Source organism: Ctenopharyngodon idella, chromosome 5 (assembly GCF_019924925.1).
Source record: "Ctenopharyngodon idella isolate HZGC_01 chromosome 5, HZGC01, whole genome shotgun sequence".
Taxonomy (NCBI): Eukaryota; Metazoa; Chordata; class Actinopteri; order Cypriniformes; family Xenocyprididae; genus Ctenopharyngodon; species Ctenopharyngodon idella.
The window spans coordinates 15,128,837-15,151,257 of record NC_067224.1 but is presented as its reverse complement, the minus strand read 5'-3'; the positions used below and the strand labels follow the sequence as shown (position 1 = coordinate 15,151,257).

The 22,421-nt window shown below is 35.9% G+C and overlaps 3 protein-coding genes across 5 annotated transcripts in view; 2 read left to right on the top strand and 1 right to left on the bottom strand.

Moving 5' to 3' along the window:
- Positions 1 to 166: 166 nt before the first annotated feature.
- entr1 (endosome associated trafficking regulator 1) lies at positions 167 to 3,833 on the bottom strand. The gene is made up of 8 exons (XM_051895430.1): positions 3,516 to 3,833; positions 3,266 to 3,357; positions 2,554 to 2,964; positions 2,023 to 2,096; positions 1,441 to 1,552; positions 1,241 to 1,303; positions 885 to 1,024; positions 167 to 770 (listed from the first exon to the last, which is right to left on the bottom strand). The coding sequence occupies exons 1-8, from the start codon at positions 3,553 to 3,555 to the stop codon at positions 686 to 688; spliced, it is 1,017 nt and encodes a 338-aa protein (XP_051751390.1). The 5' UTR covers positions 3,556 to 3,833; the 3' UTR covers positions 167 to 685.
- Positions 3,834 to 4,633: 800 nt separating this feature from the next.
- ubac1 (UBA domain containing 1) lies at positions 4,634 to 17,701 on the top strand. 2 transcript variants are annotated; one of them, XM_051894936.1, is made up of 10 exons: positions 4,634 to 5,083; positions 6,425 to 6,545; positions 7,032 to 7,105; positions 7,220 to 7,327; positions 7,444 to 7,540; positions 8,187 to 8,295; positions 9,329 to 9,599; positions 11,265 to 11,351; positions 11,462 to 11,600; positions 15,003 to 17,701. In XM_051894936.1, exons 1-10 carry the CDS (start codon positions 4,946 to 4,948, stop codon positions 15,116 to 15,118), a joined length of 1,260 nt encoding a protein of 419 aa, XP_051750896.1. In that variant the 5' UTR covers positions 4,634 to 4,945; the 3' UTR covers positions 15,119 to 17,701. The 2 variants fall into 2 exon arrangements, with proteins under 2 accessions (XP_051750896.1, XP_051750895.1); XM_051894935.1 differs by having other exon boundaries at positions 7,438 to 7,540.
- A 372-nt stretch (positions 17,702 to 18,073) lies between these two features.
- msh3 (mutS homolog 3 (E. coli)) overlaps positions 18,074 to 22,421 on the top strand; it is an 84,254-nt gene continuing 79,906 nt past the window's right edge. The window contains exons 1-6 of one of the 2 annotated variants that reach the window (XM_051895015.1): positions 18,074 to 18,392; positions 18,571 to 18,670; positions 19,304 to 19,542; positions 19,777 to 19,974; positions 21,829 to 21,945; positions 22,082 to 22,199. In XM_051895015.1, coding sequence (XP_051750975.1) covers positions 18,231 to 18,392; positions 18,571 to 18,670; positions 19,304 to 19,542; positions 19,777 to 19,974; positions 21,829 to 21,945; positions 22,082 to 22,199 — 934 coding nt within the window. In that variant the 5' untranslated portion in view covers positions 18,074 to 18,230. Of the gene's footprint in view, positions 18,393 to 18,567; positions 18,671 to 19,303; positions 19,543 to 19,776; positions 19,975 to 21,828; positions 21,946 to 22,081; positions 22,200 to 22,421 lie in introns of both variants that reach the window. The other variant, XM_051895014.1, reaches the window with a different exon arrangement.

Sequence of the window (22,421 nt, the reverse complement as noted above, 5' to 3'; positions counted from 1 at the left end):
ATTAATACTTATTGCTTTAATATTTAGCATAAATATTGTATATGTTAAAAAAATACATATACAAAATTGTATACAATAAAATGGTTTTATGATGGTATCTATTAAATGTTAGTGTGACAATTTAGGGATATTAAGTGTTGGATTTTCAAAGAACAATAGGACCATATGATTGAAAAACGTTTTTATTAAGTCAATAACGAGCATTATAAATATAAGGCACTTCATCCAATGCTGATTAGTAAACTATTGTTTACATAAACAAATAACTAAAATGTTGTAATTTAAACAGCATAACTATAAAAATTTATGTTAATTTATATATCAATACACAAATCACGAAACACTAAAAATCTTGTAAATAATATGTAATAGACTTTTAGGAAAGGACTTATTTGACAAAAGTGCAAAAGGTTTTAAATACTACTACTACAACATAGAGCTTTGATTTTGATGAAAGAATCCAAGGCACTATTTGGTGCACTTAAGTCTCTGTATGCTTAAGCTCCTGTTAGAGCTTAACTTGGTCATTATTTAGCCCAGCACACCTTATTTTGCCATTTCATAAAACCTAAACATGATTTTAATGAAATTTATGAATGAAATAATAAACAATGAAATACCACAGTCTAAATATAGTGGGCCCATAGTGTACAGAACATGATGTTTGGCTGTGAAAGGGAAACGCTTAATCATGAATCTCTGTGATCTTGTCAATGGAGGTCAATAACTGGGATACAAAATAGAGTGTCTCTCTTCCTGTCAGCAACTGCCTGTAAACATAAACAACACATTCAGTGCAATGATTTGATTCATTTACTGTACATTTCTGATATTTTTTTAAAAGAGAAATAATCAAAAAACGTAATGGTCATTGTTAATCATACTTGATAGAAGTCTCTGCATCTTGAGCTGCTTTGTTAAGGTACTCAGAGGCCACTTGTGCATTGTGTCTCATTGTGGTTAAGGCTGTAGTTTCTCCATATCTAAGCCTCTCATTTTCACTTTTATATCCTTCAAGCTGGCCCTGAGAAGAAAACAATAAAATAATCATAATGGTGGAGTTTTAACCTGAACAATAACAGAAGTGAAATAGTCATTTTGATCACAAATTCACACAACATATTATATAGTAGTATATATAAATGTATTACAGTATACAGTGGTATATACATATAAATGTACAATTTATTATATTGTATATAGTGTGAATTTTCAGTGTGCATGTGGAAAGAAGTCAAACCTGGAGTTGTTGTATCTCTTGTTTCAATTTTGAAATATTATTTTCAGCCTTGACTGCCCGCTTCTGTATTCGATAAAACAGAATTTTCATTTCTTGAATGCAGTAAAGATAAAACATCTTCATCTTATATTTTAAATAAATATTTTAAATATTTTTAATAAAAAAAATTGTTATATGAATGACAACACAATGCTTTATACCGTCATTAACTGAAGGTTTTGTTCTACTGACTGCACCATCGTCTCCAAAGCCTTAGCCTCTCTCTCCTCCTGTAACTTCTTGTTGTGCAGCTCATCTGTGAGTTGTTCGATCCTATTACAAATTGGAAAGTTTAACTATTAGAAATAATCTAGAAGCAACCAGAGATCTTTAATCACACAGCAACAATACTGATACACTTCAGTCCATTAAAGGCACAATATGTACATTTTCACCTCTAGAGATCGCTTATTCAAAACAAAGACGTAGCTACAGCTAATGGAAAAGAATCGGGACGGGACTCGGGCAGAAATCATATTCATGGATGAGATTATTAACGTTACTGTAGTATGAAGCAGAGCAGGGCCGAGTGCTGTGCGAGCAGAAACGAGGCCGCTGGAGCGATTGCTAATGAGAGACGAGCACGACACACGTCTCGAGAGCAGCGGAACTTTTATTATGCCGCAGTCGCCGCTTCCGCTTATTACATATTGTGCCTTTAATTACCTCTGAATCATTCTAACTTGGTAATCTGCATTAAGACTACACACATATAACATTACATTCTGTGTAAAGAGCCTTACCTTTTGGAGTCAGTTTCTGACCTTCTAAGGAGTTCTTTGATTTGCTTTCTAAGTAGAGAATTCTCTTCTCTGAGCTAAAACACATTAAAGTCAACATAAAATCAAAATGGACAATTCTGTTTTTTTTTTATGGAATATTGAAGTATTTATTATAAATGATTTATGTGCACATAATCACTTTTTTTTTTATTCATGTGTCCTCATAATCTTTAATCAAAATAACTTCCCCTCCCTCTTGCAGTGACATCTCTTCTTATCTCTGATGATGTTTACTGGCGTGAGGGCGGGACAACCTGTCACTTAATTAAAATCTACCAATAGCAACAACCCAATCAATTCCTACAGTTTTTCTCATTCGAGAAGCCGTTTCATTCAAATATACATCTCAATAAGGAAAAAAAGACTATCACAACTACCGTTTCATGTCGACTTGAGAAACATTTATTTTGAAAAGCAGCACTGCACCCGTTATAATATAACAAACATTCACCTCATGCATATGTAAAAACTCACACCATGCACACAACATACCTGTTGAGCATTCTTTGTGCCATTTTCAGCATTGTTCCTCTTAAGATGGAAAGAAATATCAATCACCGAAGTCTCTTCATCACCCTCATAACTTCCTGTGCTTCTTCTTCCTAAGTGCTTCTTTGGCAGGAAGTCGGACTGATCCAGCTCCCATTCAGTCACATTTGCTTCCCTCTCATCACTGCACAGAGATGACTGCTCAGAGTAAGTGCTGAGGTCTAAAGTCCCACTTAGTTGGAAGTCATGAGAACCTTCAAGGGCTGATGGGTGGCAGCTTTCAATCCATGTCTCCTCAGGTTCGCTTTCAGAAGGCTGACAGAGCACAGAGGGGTCTGTGAAGAAAGGCCCCTTGGTAGCAAAATCTATGGAGGTGTTATAGTCCCGCTCGACGTGGCATGCACCATCATATACCTTTGGAAAATCAATCATATCACAGGACTACTGAAGTAAAATGGTGATCAGAAAGTATCTGAAAGTAAATTTGTCCATGTGCACAAAAGACATTAAAAATAAAGTTGATTCATTTACATTTCTGATAATTATTAAAAGAAAAGTACTCAAAAACGTAATGTCATTGTTAACCATACTTGACAGAAGTATCTGGATCTTGAGCTGTTACAGTTACCTGAACAGTTAATAGACATACATACATTTTATCCTAAAATCTAAAAACTATACCAGGTGACAGTGCATTTGTAATCTTCTTCCTCACCTCTGTGGCTTCTGTAGTACAGGGCTGCTGGTTCTTGTTTCTGATAAACTCTTTGAAAGAAAATGGATTCAGCTCATCTTGCTTTGGCTCATCTGAAAGTAAATTTGCCCATGTGCACAAAAGACATTAAAAAAAAAAAGATTTCAAGAATACAGAATGTATTCTGTAATACCCATTCAAGTCAGAGAACTGTATTACATTATCATGTTGGTTTATAGAAAGAGCAAAAGACAAGCAGGTTGACACGCACCATCTTCAATGATGAGCTTTTTCGTCTTGTGTTTGGACATGTTAACTTACAAGTCAACTTGACCACAGACGTAAACTATCCTGCAGACTGTAACTGCTAAATAACTGAGCTCAACATCACAAGAGAAGAAAATTGATGAAGTACTGTAGAAAGTAAAAGGCATTCAGAGTAAACGGTTTCGTTTAATTAAGGTCAATGTCGAATAATCTGTCATAAACCTTAATTCATTACTGTATTTTAGAAATGGCAATACTAATCTCCAGCAGTTCTCATGGGTCTCCTTCTGTCCGACAAATAGAGGTTTTTCTACAGGGAACATGTACAACATCGCCACCTATTGACGTGGAGGACACAAGTATACAGGTCGGACATGGGTTGGTGTTTGGTTATGAGAAATGCTGACCCCACTGCGTATTATTATTTTTGTTTATATTAATATTAAAAACAATAAAAATAACTTATAATAACATCTTAATACCCCAATTGTCAACACTGGTACCTGTACTGTAATTGTACAATGTAGAATTGAGAAACAAGATTTGACAAGACTTTGCATGTAAACTGACTTGCCCTTTTCAGGATAATTATTATTCTAGCTGAATAATATTGGTTAACTTCCTACGCAAATTTTATTCATATTTAATTTGTGTAAGTATATACAATGTCAGTTTTTAAACCTTTAGAAAAACGTTCAATTTACTCATTTCCCACAAAGGTATTTATTTATTTAATAGTTTGTGTTTATCAGATTTTAATGTACATCATTTAGGTCAGCATTTGTTGTGTAGTACATGCTGACTTTTAATGAAACTGTAGTACTGTAAGAGTACTGCACTGTTTATAAGCACGTTGTAGAGAGATTAGATAAGTAAGAAAGTTTTGTAGGTAGGCCAGGTAGACATCTGGAAGCAGTTATGGCCGCAGAAAGTTGTACAGAAAACTGGATTTGCGGTATGTTTGCTGAAGCTACCGTGAAAAGCCTGTTCTTTTCAATTGCAGAGCTCAGTGCGTTGGATATTGCTTGCCTCTCCCATCCGAGGCTGTTTTGAGAGTCTGCAGCACAGGCATCAGGACGCGTCTGCGTCTGTTCGTACTTCCACCAATCACATTCAACAACGTCACGCATGCGCACTGGTGCACCGTACCGACTGCTGTCGCTCTCGCATCGCAGGTGTCAACGGAGCAAGCGTCTCTGCTGCAGCTGTGAGTGAGGAAACCTATCTGTCCTATCGAAAAATATTAGTCCTTCTAAGAAGGCGGCAGTACAGATCGGACGGCATGAAAATGTTCGAATGAGACCGTGAGCTCGTGTCTGTTGCCAGGGCAGATTTTAGCGGGGAAGAGGGCGGCTTTCCGGGCTGTAGACAGCGGGCTCTCGGAGCGTCTTCAGTGGGGAAAGCTGCGGTCCTGCTGCCGCCGCCGCTGCTGCAATGTTCGTGCAGGAGGAGAAGATCTTTGCAAGCAAAGTCCTGAAGGTCCACGTCTGTACTATGGAGGGGACCGAGTGGCTGGAGGAAGTCACGGAAGACACCACTATAGAGAAACTCAAGGAGAAATGCTTGAAGCATGTAGGTTTGCCATCGGTTAGCTGGCACTGTTAGCCAACCCGGGCAGGACAGGCCCGCTAGATTTTCAGAGTCATTGCCAAGTATTTTTAGTAACTTGCAGACGAGTCGACGGTGCTATTTATAATTTAGCAAGCTGGCCCGTCACCTCCGTCTCTGTGGCTGGACTGTAACTACCACTGTCACTCTTGTTGACTCACAGTGTACAGCTGACTTTAACTTGTTGACAACCTCTTTTTGTTTACAATATATCTGTCAAGTACTGTACACACATCTGTGGAGATCAGTGCACACCCTTTCATATGTTCTATGAGGATTTGATCTGCAAAACTTAATTGTTTGAAGGTTGTGGATGTGTTTGTAAGCACTTTAGCAGGTGGCATCACCACATAGACTGTACTGTAAGTCAAGTCTGGTTCCAGCTTGAAGATGTAGTTTGGTCTGAAGTACAGTGGTATTACCCTGTGCATAATGGCACGATAATACCAAGTTTTATGGACATATATCATGCCAATGCTGTAGTGTTCTTTAAAGTACTTTGGAGTATCATGTAAAAAGCAGGATACATTAATTATTCAGTACGAAGGTGTATATCAGTGTATCGTGGTGACAATTGACTTTAACTGTACCATGGTACCAGTGCCACAGTACTGGACCACCCTGTGTAGATGCCAGAATGGGCTGAGCTCATAAGTGGGGGGGACCAGATTCACATGTAAAAGATGTGAATTTTATGGAGTAAATGTATAAAAGTGTGGGGTTGGTAAGATATTGATTCTCTTATGCAGAAAAGAGAAAAGAAGTTTCTTATGCTTGACAAGGCTGCATTTATTTGATCCAGTAAAAACAGTAATATTGTGAAATATTATTACAGTGTAAAATAACTTTTCTATTTTAGTTGAGTAAGTTTAGTTTAGTTAGGAAAAAAAAAAATCAGCATCATTACTCCAGTCTTCAGTGTCACATGATCCTTCAGAAATCATTCTAATATGCTGATGTACTGTTGTGGAAACTGTGATTTTTTTTTTTTTTTTTTTTTTTTCAGGATTCTTTGATGAATAGAAAGTTAATTAATTTGAAATGGTATTTTTGTAACATCATAAATACCTTTACTGCCACTTTTGATCAATTTAATGCATCCTTGTTGAGCAAAAGTTTTAATTTCTTTAAACTTACTGACCTCAAACTTTTGAATGTGTGTGTATACTTTTGTATATACATATTTTTTTGTTAGGACTAAACAGAAATAAATGTCCTTTAAACTCATTTATGTTCTTAGGCACTGCAGAATGCACAATGCTATTTAAATCTTTTTTACTTAATCTATATTTTCGTCTCTTACAGTATGTCCATGGAAGTCTAGAGGATCCTAAAACTCTTACACATCACAAACTTATTCATGCTGCCACTGAGAGAATTCTCACCGAATCCAAAACAGTTGCTGAGGAAAATCTTAAAGATAAAGGTAATGAACTTTTTTGATGCATCTAGAAAGGTGATTCTCAGCCTTTTTGACTCCAAGCCCCTCATTGTCCACAACAATCTTCAAAGGCCTCATAATTTTTGTAATTTATTAAAAAAAAAAAAAAAAGGATAAGGACTTTTAAAGGTATGATTTATGTAAATATATAAAAAAGCCTATAGAGTTTTATTAGGTTTTTATAATTTACATGACTTTTCCAGGTCTGGAAAACACGTTTAAAATTAAGACTACCTTATATATCCAGGTTTTTCAAGACACTGGAAATTAAAATAAGAATTGATTTAGATTTTTAGTTGTTTTAGCTTAATTTAACGCTTGTTTTGTCTTACTTTAAATCATTTTAATGTCATCTCTGGCTGAGAACGACTGATCTAGAGTATTACATATTGTTTTGCATATGTTCTTTGTATTTAAAATTCTAAAAGACACAATTTTTTATTTGTTATTTTTTTATTGTTTGTTTTCTAGATTGCTTATTATTGATAAAGAAAAGACCTCCACTGGCTCCACCAAAAATGACTGACATATCTTCTGAGGAGAAGGTATGTGGTGACAGTTTTCATTTTTGGGTGATCTATTCTTAATGCTTACTATGCTTTTACACTTCTAAGATTTTTGATTCTGCAAAATTAACCAATTTTTGTGCTTGTTGACAGAAAAAGCAAGAGAACAAAGCACCAGATAAGGAGGCCATCCTTAAAGCCACAGCAAACCTGTCCACTCGTAACACTGACCGTACTGTAACTCAGCACAACATCAGAGATGTGGGTACTTGCAGTCTGTTCATTTTGACTTTTCATTGCACTGCTTATGTTTTAGAATATATTGTTTTAAATGTTACAATATTTTTATTTTATTTTATTGTTTTTGTCAGTTTCAGACAGAGCTGAGGAAGATTCTGGTCTCACTTATTGAGGTGGCTCAGAAGCTGCTGGCTCTGAATCCAGATGCTGTTGAGCTCTTCAAAAAGGCCAATGGTAAGCTATGGAAGTATGGATAGAGACCTGAATTTATTAAATCCATGCTTTTCGGACATCTACCATGGTAATACTATCGCTGCGTCCGAATATGCCTACTTCCATGCTATATACAGTAGTTGGTGAAAAACAGTATGTGAGCCAAGTAATAAGTCGAATTTATAGTATTCATAAAACAATAGGTGAAAAGTACCCAGATGACCTACAACTTCTGCCGAGATTCTGAAGTACACATTCGATTCACTATCCTATAAGGCGGTAGATCACATGACAGTGACAACATGGCGGATGTAGTACGTCCAAAATTCATTCATACTACATACATTCATACTATATAGAACATATTTTTTAATGGTCTTGAAGTAAGTTTCAAACCAACTGTAGTACAATCTAAACAGTATGCGATTTTGGATGCAGCATATGTTTTGGGACATATTCCATACCATTTTATTTGAAGTACAATATAGTAACATTGTTGTACCATAGTACTGCCACAGTACTTTGTTGTTGTTGTTGTTTTTTACAAGGAGTCGTTATTAACCTATTTGTTCATTTCATATCCGCTCAGGCCACTGTGCAGGAGTCATTTTGCTATCTTTGCGAATGTTGGTGAGTGAATATTCTTTCTATCTTCGCTCTCTGACAGCCATGCTGGATGAAGATGAGGAAGACCGTGTGGATGAAACGGCCCTGCAGCAGCTGACTGAGATGGGTTTCCCTGAAAGCCGCGCTGTGAAGGCTCTGCGCTTAAATCAGTAAGTGCTCTCAGCTGTGTTTGTGAAATATTTGTTTTGTAAAGAAGTCTCTTATGCTCACCAAGGCTGCATTTATTTGATCAAAAATACAATTAAGAAGTATTGTGTTATATTTGCTGAGTTCACGCCATGTCACAATTACCGTAGTCTCAAGATGACAACACGTGACGTTCAATTCGCAGCTGTAACGTCCTCAGACTGGAAATTATGCGTTTCTATGGCAACACTATCAATGCCTAAATGAATCCACAGCAGTCATGTGGTACAAAAGTAGGAGCTCTCAGAAAATTCCCATCTTACAAGCTGTAATTACAAGCTCTAGAAGGACTTGAACGCTTTTTACAAGTTAAAATCTTGTATTTATGGTAATTACCATGGCATGAACTATTATTACAATTTAACATAATAATAGTATTTTATTTTAATATATTTTAAAAGAAATTTTTTCCTGTGATGGCAAATCTGAATTTTCAGCATCATTATTCTAGTCTTCAGTGTCACATGATCCTTCAGAAATCATTCTAATATGCTGATTTGGTGCCCAATAAACATTTCTTATTATTATCGATTTTGAAAACAGTTGTGCTGCTTAATATTTTTGTGGAAACTGATAAATTTTTTTTCAGGATTCCTTGATGAATAGAAAATTGAACAGTATTTAAAATTGAAATAGAAATCTATTATTATTATAAAGGTCTTTGTCACATTTGATCTGTGTAATGTAAATAAATGCTGAAATTTTTTTTTTAAATTTATTTTCTGTTACACTGCTGACTGCAAACTTTTTAACAGTAGTGTAAATTATCCATGGATAAATATGCATAGCATTTCAAATTAGCAGTATAAAGTCCAAGACTGCTGTCACATTGGTCAGCGAAACAAAAATTACTTAGTGCACCCATTAAGTGTCATTTCAATCGATATATGAACACGTGACGTGATAAAATGTTTAAACATGATGTTTTGAGTTTGGTGCAGAATAACATCAGCTCTCAGTGGAAGAGTCACTAATAACTAATTACTCTTTCCGCAGCATGTCTGTGACCCAGGCTATGGAATGGTTGATTGAGCATGTAGATGACCCCATGGTTGACACTCCTCTGCCGGGACAGGACACCCCAGGGGCAGCAGCCGCTGCAGCTGCAGCCCCAACCCCAGCACCTGCCCCAGGTCTTTCCGCCACAGTTTCAGGAGCTCGTGCTCGTCTGTCGTCTCAGGCCAGCATAGATGAAGCCAAGCAGGACGAACTGACAGAAATCTTTAAAAGGATCAGAAGGAAAAGAGAGTTCAGGCCTGACTCACGGGTTAGTGTCATGTGGGTGTCATAAGAAACAGGAGAAGAATAGTTCATTTTTAAACCCAAACATTGTAAGTTTCCCGATGCACTGATGATATACTATGTTAACAGCCTCATTGGTTTGTCCCGAGCATGGAGATTAATTTGCATGAAATCAGATCCTTTTGTTCAGTTTTATCTATATACCGTAGAAATGACTTAAACACCAGCATGATGCCACAAGACATTCTTGTACAACAACTGAGAGTAGCTGTCATTGTTAAAAGTGAAAACTGGAAATCTGTGCTTCTGCTCATGTCTGTTATGATATTGAGTTTGAATTAATGAAATGCGAACACATTTCCAGAAGACTTATTTTAATCAGGTTTCTAACCACATATGAAGAGACTTTTTTAGTTTAGGTTTTTTGTAAATTTGTTATGTGACTTTGTCATTTTTATTATTATTTTTTTTTTAATATTTCTATTTAGCTTTAATTTATTTTTATTTTAGTTTTAGTCATTTAAGTACTTCAACTTTTATTTCAGTTAATTACCAAGGCAACACTTCTAATTTTCTTTTAAGTTTTTCATATCATATATTTTATTTCAGCTTTATTTCAATTAAAGAAAACGATTTTAATAGTTATAATTTTAGTTAAAGGGTTAGTTCACCCAAAAATGAAAATTCTGTCATTAAGTACTTACCCTCATGTAGTTCCAAACCCATAAGACTTTAATTCATCTTCGGAACACAAATGAAGATCTTCTTAAAGAAAAAGCTTTCTGTCCCTCCATTGACAGCCTACGCAATTGAAACTTCAAAAAGTTCTTAAAGAGATCATAAAACTAATCTATATATATTGAACAGTTTAGTACAAGTGTTCCAAAGAGACACAATTGCTTTATATGATGAACAGATTGAATTTAGACTCTTATTCACATATAAACATTCATCAACTCACACATCAGTTGTGGTAAACGGAAGCTCAAGCATGTTTGCTTGATGTGCGAGAACCAATAAGGTTCGTTCTCGTGTGTTACGCAGTATGTTTGAGCTTCTGGAAGAGGTTTGTTCTCGCATGTCAAGCAAGTGTGATTGAGCTTCTGTTTATGTTCACTGATCAATGTTTATATGTGAGTAAAAGCCTAAATTAAATCTGTTCATCATAAAAAGCGATCAAGTCTCTTCAGACAAATTGGACTTAACCATTCAATTCAATCAATACTATGGATTAGTTTTACAATCTCTTTATGAAATTTTTGAAGCTTCAAAAGTTTCAGTTGCGTAGGCTGTCTATGGAGGGACAGAAAGCTTGCAGATTTCATCAAAAAGATCTTCATATGTGTTCTGAAGATGAACGAAGGTCTTACGGTTTTAGAACGACATGAGGGTGAGTAATTAATGACAGAATTTTCATTTTTGGGTGAACTAACCCTTTAACAATAACAACACTGATAGCAACAAGCTAAAATCCATTAAAATACTTTAACCACATAGCAATGCCCTGGCAATCACCCACAGCACCCTAGTATTGTGTAAGTGACTTTTTCACAGGCAAACGCCACTTCAGAATGTAAATGTATAATTCAGGATCTTTGTAAAGCCTGCAGTAATTCACATAAAATAGCTGCTTCTGTGTTACTGTAGTTTTAAATGAGATGCATTGTCTCATCTGTGTGTTTGTGAGCAGGCAGTGATTGCGCTGATGGAGATGGGATTCGATGAGAAGGAGGTGATTGATGCCCTCCGCGTCAATAATAATCAACAGGATGCAGCTGTATGTAAACATTCAGAGGATCATGTATATTGTTATTTCTCCAGCCATTTTAGATACTATACTAATTAAGCTGTAAATTCTTTCAAAGTTAAACCTCTATTTCCACACAGTGTGAATGGCTGCTAGGTGACAGAAAGCCCACCCCTGAGGATCTGGATAAGGGCATTGATACCAACAGTCCACTGTTTCAGGCCATCCTGGAGAACCCTGTTGTACAGCTTGGTCTCACAAATCCCAAGACTCTTCTAGGTGACTTTTCTTCCTCTATACTAGGGATGTGCCCGAAGCTGAATATTATGTTCGGAAAGGAAATTATGCATTCTATGGATCCCCTAAAGGGACATGGTGATGGATAAAAAATGAGATGGAAGTAAAAATTATATTTCAATGCTTTTCCATTCTCTCGCAATTATATAGTTGGGTAATTATATTGTATATAATTTGCAGGCATCAGGGAGCCGCTATCAACACACAGGGTATTGAAATCGCTTTCGAATGCACATTCGCTTTTTACTTTCACTTTAGAATTTGCGATCACGAGTACTCTGTAGGAAGCGGCGGTACTGACCACACATTTTATAAGATATTTGTCAATGACTCTCCGGATTTGCGCACCAAATCCTCCGACATAGTCTTGTCAGTCATCTCTCCTTACTGTCTTCACGTGATAAGTGAAATCATGATGTACTGTAATGTAACGATTAACACAGCAAGCCTAACCATGTTCCTTTTGGGGCTCCGTAGAATGCATTATTCATTTTTAGGGCACATCCCTAAATACTCTTCTTTTGAAATGTTTCGGTTAGGCATTATTTTGATGGACCCCTTTAGACATTCTGTTGACTATAAGTAAATTTGCACCTACATGTCAAACTAAGGTTTGCCTTAACATATCAATTCACCAAAGAGCGTCTGTGAACACCAATTTTCTAGTCATACCACAGATGCAGTTGGATTGATTTTTTTTTTTTCCCCCTTTAAATTAATTTTCTTCTAGTTTCTGCTCTGTACTTTTCAGTTGGAAAAAAAGATGTTTCTGGCTGATCAAAACATGTCATTTCAAGGTTTTCTAGTCTTTATTTGATTATCCATTTGGCCAGTTACTGTATGACATCCAGTTTTCCAGTTTCTCCAGCTGAAAAGTAACCCTAGACCATGATGCTGCCACCACTATGCTTGATGGCAAGATGACGTTATCTGGGTGTTGGGCTCTGTGTGGTTTGTTGTAAACATAGCACTTTGCTTTCAAGCTAGAGTGCTCAATTTTCACTTCATCAGACCACAGCAGTTACTTTCAAAGCCTTTCAGCTTTTGTCACATGGCTTCCCATAATCTTCAGAATTAAGTTGGACATGCTCGGAAGTGGCTCCCTTTCTAGCCACTCTCACAAGGAGGACTCAATCTTTGAAATGCTGAAAACATTGCTGATGTCTGGACAATATGTCTTATTTAAGGCAAAGAGCTCTTCAAGTGACCTCTTGGTCCCTTCTCTTTCAGTTGCTCTTTCTGTCTGGTTGGTCCATTAGCTAAGCTGCCTTGATCTTAAAGGGTTAGTTCACCAAAAAATGAAATTTCTGTCATTTCTGTCGTAAGACCTTCGTTCATCTTCGTAACACAAATTAAGATATTTTTGATGAAATCCGAGGGTTTCTGAACCACACATAGGCAGCAACGTCATTGCACCTTTTAAGGAACAGAAAAGTAGTAAAGACATCATTAAAACAGTCAACGTGACTACAGTGGTTCAACTTTAATGTTATGAAGCGAAGAGAATACTTTTTGTTTGCAAAAACAAAGCAAAAAAAAAATTTCTCTACCCTGTCAGTCTCCTACGCTGTTGACGTAGTGAACACAGTGCAGCGCTTCCGTGTTTTCGTCCAAATGCCGGCTCAGTATTGGCTGACGCTGTACATGTGAGTACCACAACGCATGTGTGTGATGCTGATGCAGGAGCCGGCCAATAATGATTCAGCATTTTGATGTAGAACATGGAAGATCTGCACTGTGTTCACTACGTCAACATAGGAGACTGACAGGGAGGAGAAGAAATTGTTGAATAAAGTCATTATTTTTGTTTTGTTTTTGCGCACAAAAAAATATTCTTGTCACTTCATAACATTAAGGTTGAACCACTGCAGTCAATGGACTATTTTAATGATGTCTTTAGTACCTTTCTGGACCTTAAAAGGTGCAGTGACTTTGCTGCCTATGTGTGGTTCAGAAACCCTCGGATTTCATCAAAAATATCTTAATTTGTGTTCTGAAGATGAACGAAAGTCTTACGGGTGCGGAACGACATGAGAGTGAGTAATTAATGACAGAATTTTAATTTCTGGGTAAACTAAGTCTTGATGTGATTTAAATACTTTCTGCTTCAAAGTCTAAGACCACACAGGGCTCAACGCTAAGGATTTTTTCTACTTACTTGCCCTGCCAAAATTTTCACTGGCCCCGCAACAAAAAATTAATAAAGTAAAAGAAAAGAAAATGGACCTATAAAAAAGCCTAATTATTGTTTTTGTTGTTTTTGATACATGTAACCTTAATAAATAGGATTATGACACCAAAAGCTACTAGATTAACTCACTTACATTTTAAATATTATTAGACAAATAAACTGTAAGTAATAAAATAGTAACAAATAATCAAATTATGAGTAATAGCAAAATTAAATACAACAGAACAAACTAAATGAAATAAACGTTTCAAAAGTTTTTCATGTAGGTTTAAACAGGAGATTTTCAGGTACAGAAATTGTAATCTAATGTATAACTATATAACTATAGATTAAACTTTATTAAAGTTAATCAGTCAAGAGCAGTTACAGATGCATAAATAATGTTTTGGAATGTTGAAAATATAAAACGTTAAATACTGTTATTTGAAATAATTTAAAAAATGAAAAGACACTTTAAACTTGAAATTAAACCCGCCAGTAGGTGGTAGCAAGTCCCTGTTAATGAGCGAGTCATTCAACCGATTCATTCAAACGGCTGATTTATTCAGGAAGCGTTGCTCAGAGACGCAAAACAATTCTGTGGACTTTGGAACTATTTTCGTAGGCGAAATAGAGCGAAACAGGTGATTTGGTGTCTAAAATGTAAGTCACTTGATATTAAGTTCTTGTTCATTAAACTGTACGCTGTATAAAATCAATATCACATTTGTAATCGTGCTGATATTTGGAGAAAAACTGCGCTCTTTGTTTAATATTGGTTAACTATATTAAATGATATAAATATAAAAGATATACAGTTATATTTTTGCCCATTATCTTGAATTCTGATGCATTCTAAATCCGTTTTAATAGACTAAATCACACAGTGAATGCTTACACTCTAAATAAACACGCGCACTAGTCTAACCTACTGGACTACGTCACGTAGTGCATGCGTGCACTCAATGGGTGTGTTTTTGTAAAGTGAGGGACATACGATAACGCACACCCTAAAGCACTGGCCCGATCGGGCAAGTGACAGTTCTGCCTACTGTCCCGAGCGTCGTTCACACTTATTGTCGAGCCCTGCACTGTTGAGTCATTTAGCAAAACAAACTAGTGCACCTTTAAACTGTATTTTCAATTAGGTGCAGTCCAGTCTGTGCCAGTTGTTAGTTGGATGTGGCTGAGACATGTTTTTCTTGGCTTTGCAGCGTTTGAGGACATGCTGGAGAACCCGTTGAACAGCACGCAATGGATGAACGACCCTGAGACAGGTCCCGTCATGCTCCAGATCTCCAGAATCTTCCAGACACTCAACCGCACGTAAAGCACACCTCATCTCTGGAGCAGCCGGAACCACAGCATAGGGGAAAAGGTCAATCATTTATAAGAGAAGAGTGAGTGAGAGTGTGTGTGCGTGTGTGTATGTGGCATAACTATTGTTTTAAATGGAGAAATCACAGAAGATGAATGTAAAAATACGATGATGACATTTCACACCGTTATACAGAGGAAAATATCTATTTATAACTCTACACAACACTTGTACAAATACAATATAAGCAGTAACTTAATAAATTGCTAACTTCATTATTTAGTTTTTTATGTTTTAATAAGATCTGTTTTAATTATATTAAGCGCATGCTTTATTTTATGTAATTTCTCTATATAATTGTACAATTGGACACAAAAAAAGAAGAAAAAAAAATCTCAAGAAACACTTTTGTATGTTTCTTGTGCTCAAAGATCAAATTACAACCAAATTATTTGACACTTCACATGGTACATTTGTCATAACTGAATGTTACTACAGGGAGATATGTGTATTCAGTTATTTTTATTATGTTTAAAAATGAAACACTTCATGTATTCGATTATAAGTTCCTTCCAAAAACATAAACTGAACGTACGTTGGGGGGAAAATCAAGCACCAGCAGTTTTTGGCTTCTCATTTGAAAATCATTCAAGCTTTGTGGTTTCATTAACACTACAGACGTTTCTGTGATGTGGATGTGACGCAATAGCAATTTGCAGCCCCCTACTGACAGCTATGTGATAGATATTGAAATCTAACCTGATCCCTTTGTTCCTCTTATCTCTTTCATTCTTCTGATCTATAAACCAATTATTCAGGTGGAATCAGGTCCAAACGGACTCGAGTCAGTTCTGATTCCATCGGTTTAGAAAAAAGATGGTATAAATAAGTACTGGATCATTTACTTTGTTTGCCCTCAGTAGCTCCTGCATCAGGGGTTTTCAAGTTGAAGTATTACAGTACCTTTTTATCCAATGTCATGATCAAGCTGCTGCCTCTGATCTCACTCACATCCCTGCACACGTTTAATGTTAATGTGAACTTAGATTATTACAGGAGGCTGGACAGACTTTAGTTTGTACTAACTAAAATAAAATGACTTCTCCTTTATGAATTGGTTCTACTACAGTACATCAGTTTCTACAGTATATGTACATCGTTGTGTTTAATGACCAGTATGAATTATATGTGCTTAGTGTGATCGCAGTTCTCTTATGTCACACTTTTTACAGTGCACTTACTAGTTTTTGCACAGGAAATTCAGACTACGCAACATTCTGATGTACTCTTTTATTTTAAATGATACATTAGATGTTCATCTTGAAATTCCCTGTCTAAAGTGAAATTCAGGCATTGTGTTTTCTAAAAGAAATGGTTATTTAAGTTTTCAGTCAGAATCAAGATAAAATGTTATTTGATTGGTTCTGTTATGCATTTTTTCTAACATTTTGATTTGTATCAGATAAATATATCACACAAATGTGGTCATACCAAACACCAATTTTAGATTCATAGATAATTGTGTGAATTAGAGGATGGAATATACTTTTTTTTTTTTTCTTTTTGGCCAAGCGTGGAGTGTTTCCATTCAATATTTGAATCGTGTTGGTGTGAAGTGTGTGCTCAGGGGTTTCTTAGCCATACCGGGCAAATATCTGCTATAGTAATGCCTACTTTATCAATACAAATAACAGTAGCTTAGTGATTGCATTATCAGAGAACTCTATGAATATATCTTAAAACTTACTCTTTAAAGGAACTTGCTATCCTTGTGTGATTTATTTATTTTGAGGCCAAATATAGTCAATCATGAAACCATCGTTAGAGAGATTGTCAATACCGTTTTAGAGAACCTCACCTATTAAAATGGTACACTAAGTTCACTTCACTGTCTGAGTGGCTTCATATTGTATGTACTTAAAGACTATGTTTAACACATTCAGCATTTGAAATCAGACCATCTCCATTGTCTTGACAACATAAGTTTTTTTTTTTTTTTTTTCCCTTAAGAGAGGTAGCTTATATTGTTTTGGATGACTAGAGAGTAAAGGCTTCTATGCAATTCAATTTGTTTTTTGTTGCCTCAACAGAAAAACAACAGGTTTCAGTATCATGATGCATTTGTAATATTTGAGTATTTGATGTGCACTTTCATATCATATCTTTTTTAATTTTTTTTAATTTGAAGCAAATTTTGGTTTCATCATGGGTAAGTCTCTGTGAAGTAGAAAATGGTTTATGATTTCAGTATTTTAAAATGTTTGATGTTCATTCATTTACTGTTTAGAAATGCTTGTATGGTTGAACAGTGTCATTTTGGAACCTGAATTTTAATTTTCTTAATGTCAGTGTGCTGAATACCTTAAAAAGTTTCAGATTTTTTTCTCCCTCATTTTAAAAAGGTTATCAGGTCACAGAGGTTATGATGAAATGTCCTGAAGGTCTGGTGCTCGTGTGTTACCATTTTACTTTTGTGTCTTTGCTCCGTGTACAATTTCACATAGAGTCCCCACTGTCTGAGAGCTGAAATGTAACTTTTCTCAATCCAATTGTTGAAAAGTCTTTCATGACAAATAATAAAAAAAAGTTTTGAAATCCCTGCTTTTTCTAATGATTATTATTATCCTCTACATGTTGCGGTAAATTCAACAGCCAAATATCTTTCTTTACATGTATCATGGCCTACTATCTTTCACCTTCCCCATATAGTCACATTTATCAGATTAGAGCTGGTCGATAGTTTAGCCTAATTTTGTTGTATTACAGCAGTAAGCCACTTTGGGCAGTGTTTAACAGTTATTTTACCATAATTAATTTAATTTGGTTATTGATTTAAATCAGTATTAAGTTAATTTGTGATAACAAATCGTGGACTGCGCATATCTAACGCCTCTTTCCCCCGCTGCACTACAGCAGCGACTGCGCATATGTAGCGCATATTTCACCCTCTGCAGTACAGCAGTTCGCATGCGCGAGTGGGTACATCACTCACGCGCCAACATGATCAGCTGTACTACTAGTCTCTTCTCTAAAAACTATTTTTAATCATCAGAGTTTAGGCCTGTTTTCAAACAACAAAGTAAATCTTGCAGGCCTTGTATTAATAATCAGTTAATGCTGTAAAATGCATACAAGTGTCAAACGTGTGCTTGCATCCAAATCCTCCAAAAAGTCCAGTACTCAGACAACTATCAGCAGATTCTTCACAAGTGCAAGCGATCAATCTCAACCAGTTGACCAACCTGGGATTAACTTCCAAGACCGACGCCATGAGGGCAGAGGAAAGGTAAGAGCTTTATATGCAGAACAGACAGCTTGTTTACTTTGTAAAGAATCTGCACTCATATCATACTATAGAGCCATGTCAACAATGCACGTCAAGTATGCATCGCATTCGCATGAACGAAGCTTTTGCTGTTTCAAAGCAGCACCGACTGAAATGTAAACCTGTTCTGATTTAGAAGAGGTTACGTGATGGAGGAATGTCCTCAGAGAAACGACCCAAACTCTCTCACAATGTGGAGGAGGACAGAGATGAAGACTGCATGGAGACCCACAGCACCTGTAAGGACATATGCACCATGCATGTCATTCTTTTCATTATGTTTATTGGAATTTTTTGTTGTTGTCAAGCTGATTTGTGTACCTGCACTGCACATTTTCTTTTAAAGCAGCTTGTTTACGTTGACCTTATAAAATGTACAAATGTGTTTTCTAGCATTTACTCTAAGCAGGGCTCAACAACAATGTTTTTTGTGCTCTTCAGATTTGAAATGGACCGTTTCACTGACCCACCATTATTTTTATATACTTTTTTGTTTTAAAAAAAACAATAAAATTTTATTTAGCCAAATAAAATGTTTGTTTTTAAGGCATAAAAACACAATCGATTAATCGCATCTAACACAAATGTTTGTTTACATAATATATGTGTGTAACTTTGTATACATATTACATTTATATGTTATATATGTCTGTATATGTATACACACACTCATATATAATATATAAATGTTATTATATACACACACATATATTATGTAAACACAAACTTTTATGTTAGACGCGATTGATCACGATTTATCGATTTGACAGCCCTAAGTACAGTACATGATCAACATAAGATCTACTGACAATGCATCTCTGTCTGTTATTCTTGCTGGCTTATTAATTTTATTTTTCTCTTCTGTGCAATAGATAAGATGGTATCCCCTAGAGCCAGTGTCAGCCATGCCACCCTGACGAGACTTAAAGATTTCAGCTGCCCAGGGAACTCAGAGAGCCGAGTCTCCGATCAGGGTATAAAGATGGAGGTGGAGCTTTCAGACTCTGGAAAAGCTGAGAGATCTGCCATGCAGCAACATGATACTATCATGAAAAACAACTTATCTGAGTTGGTGGAGGAGGTTAAAGAAGAGCCTATTAAAATTAAACAGGTTTGAGTTTATAAGCAGTACTTGTATGATTCAGAGTTGTCTTTGCTTTGTCTTAACTGCTTTAATTGCAGATTTTATATATATATATATAAACTCTTTGATTTGTCTACAAATTTAAATGCTAAAGGCTAACGGACTAATCATTGTAGACTAGTCACATTGTCATAGTAATGAAGACACAAATGTTCGCCAGAATGGCATTTCAAACATGATGTTTTTCCTCTTTGTTTTTAGGAGCTTTCCTTTAGTCAGTTTGCTAAGAATACTGTGATCAGGAAAAGTTCAGAAGAGCCTGGCGTTCCCAACAGGAGAACCAAGACCATATACACTCCTCTAGAGGAACAGTACATGGAGATCAAAAAGCAACATGTGGACACAGTGCTTTGCGTTGAGTGTGGCTATAAGTACAGGTTCTTTGGTGAGGATGCAGAGGTAAGAACTAGAGCAGCCCATCACAATTATCATACAATGGGTAATTAATTACCCTATTCAAGGGTTATATATACATATAGATTACCGTCCCTCCATTAAAAGGTCATTCCACCAAAACTTTCAAGCTACAAAAAGTTCATAAAGAGATCATAAAAGTAATTGACTTGATAGCACTGGTGCTCTTAACTAGTGATCCTAACTAAAAAATTTACCCACCAATAAAAAAGGAGCACGCACCACAACTACAAAGTGTGTATTTGTATGTATATGTATATACAGTGGCAAGAAAAAGTATGTGAACCACTTGCAGAATCTGTGAAAATGTTAATAATTTTAACAAAATAAGGGAGATAATACAAAATGCATGTTATTTTTTATTTAGTACTGTCCTGAGTAAGATATTTTACATAAAAGATGTTTACATATAATCCACAAGACAAAAAAATAGCTGAATTTATTAAAATAACCCCATTCATAAGTATGTGAACCATTGATTCTTAATACTGTGTGTGATTACCTGGATGATCTACGACTGTTTTTTTGTTTTGTGATGGTTGTTCATGAGTCCCTTGTTTGTCCTGAGCAGTTAAACTGAACTCTGTTCTTCAGAAAAAAATCTCCAGGTCCTGCAGACTCTTCAGTTTTCCAGCATTTTTTGCACATTTTAACCCTTTACAGCAGTGACTGAATTATTTTGAGATCCATCTTTTCACACTGAGGACAACTGAGGAACTCAAACACAACTTTTAAAAAAGGTTCACTGATGCTCCAGAAAAAAACATGATGCATTAATAGATGGGGGGTGAAAACATTTGGAATTTGAAGATCAAGGTAAATTGTATTTAATTTGTCTTCCGGGAAACATGAAAGTATCTTCTGTTGCTTCCGAAGGGCAGTACTAAATTAAAAAAATGATATTCAAGTGAAATAACAAAAATTTGGACCTCTTCATCCTGTTCAAAAGTTTTCACCCCCCGACTCTTAATGCATCGTATTTCCTTCTGAAGCATCAGTGAATGTTTGAACCTTTTTTAATAGTTGTGTTTGAGTCCCTCAGTTGTCCTCAGTGTGAAAAGATGGATCTCAAAATCATTCAGTTACTGTTGTAAAGGGTTCAAATATGCAAAAGATGGTGGAAAGCTGAAGAATCTGCAGGACATGGAGGATTTTTCTGAAGAACAGAGCTCAGTTTAACTGCTCAGGTCAAACAAGGGACTCATGAACAACCAACACAAAACAAAAAAACAGTCGTAGATCATCCAGGTAACCACACACAGTATTAAGAATCAATGGTTCACAAACTTTTAAACTGGGTCATTTTAATAAATTCAGCTATTTTTTTGTCTTATGGATTATATGTAAACATCTTTTATGTAAAATATCTTACTCAGGACAGTACTAAATAAAAAATAACATGCATTTTGTATGATCTCTCTTATTTTGTTAAAATTTTGCACATTTTCACAGATTCTGCAAGTGGTTCACATACTTTTTCTTGCCACTGTATATTATTGCCGGTCGACTGGTGCATCTCTATTGTGGTGCACCCTGCTTTCTAATTATTTGCACTTGCACAAATGCTCAACGCAAATATATTTTGAGGTCGCATAGACTAAATTTTGGGAGCAGATGCAACCAAAATGGTCGCAGTTTCGAGCCTTGTAAATAGAAGTTCAGACGTGCTTGCTTGATGCAGAATTTTCATTTTCGGGTTAACTATCCCTTTAATGTAGTGGCATTGACTTATCGCCATTAATAATGTTCAACTTTGAAAGACTTATGGTGTGCAAAATTAACTTTTTTTAAGAAACCTGATTTGTTTTTTCCCCTAAGTACCAACATTTTTTTTCATAGATTGCTGCAAAGGAACTCAATATCACTTGTCATCTGGACCATAACTTCATGACGGCCAGCATCCCTACTCATCGCCTGTTTGTGCATGTTCGCCGACTGGTCTCTCAGGGTTACAAGGTCACTGACATTCTTCTAATTACAATATGCTGCAAATTTGTCATGTAGAGATAAGTATATCTATCAACATCCCATTTTATTATTATTTTCTGTGATTTCAGTCTGTGTAAGAGTGTTTTCATGCCTCATTTCTTAGGTAGGTGTAGTGAAACAGACCGAAACTTCAGCCATCAAGGCCTCCAGCACCAACAAGAGTTCTCTCTTCACACGGCAACTTCATGCACTTTACACCAAATCCACGCTTGTGGGAGAAGGTATTGTTTCTGCTCTTAATACTCCATAGATTCGTAATTGCCTTTCATTTCTATTTTAAGATTAATTTCAATATCTGTTGTTGACTAGATTCTCAGCTGCAGTTTACAGTTTTCAACTGTTTGATGGGTGTCATACAGTACACTACCGTTTAAAAGTTGGGGGTTGGAAAGATTTTTTGGTAATACTTTACAATAAGGTCTCATTTGTCAATATTAGTTAAT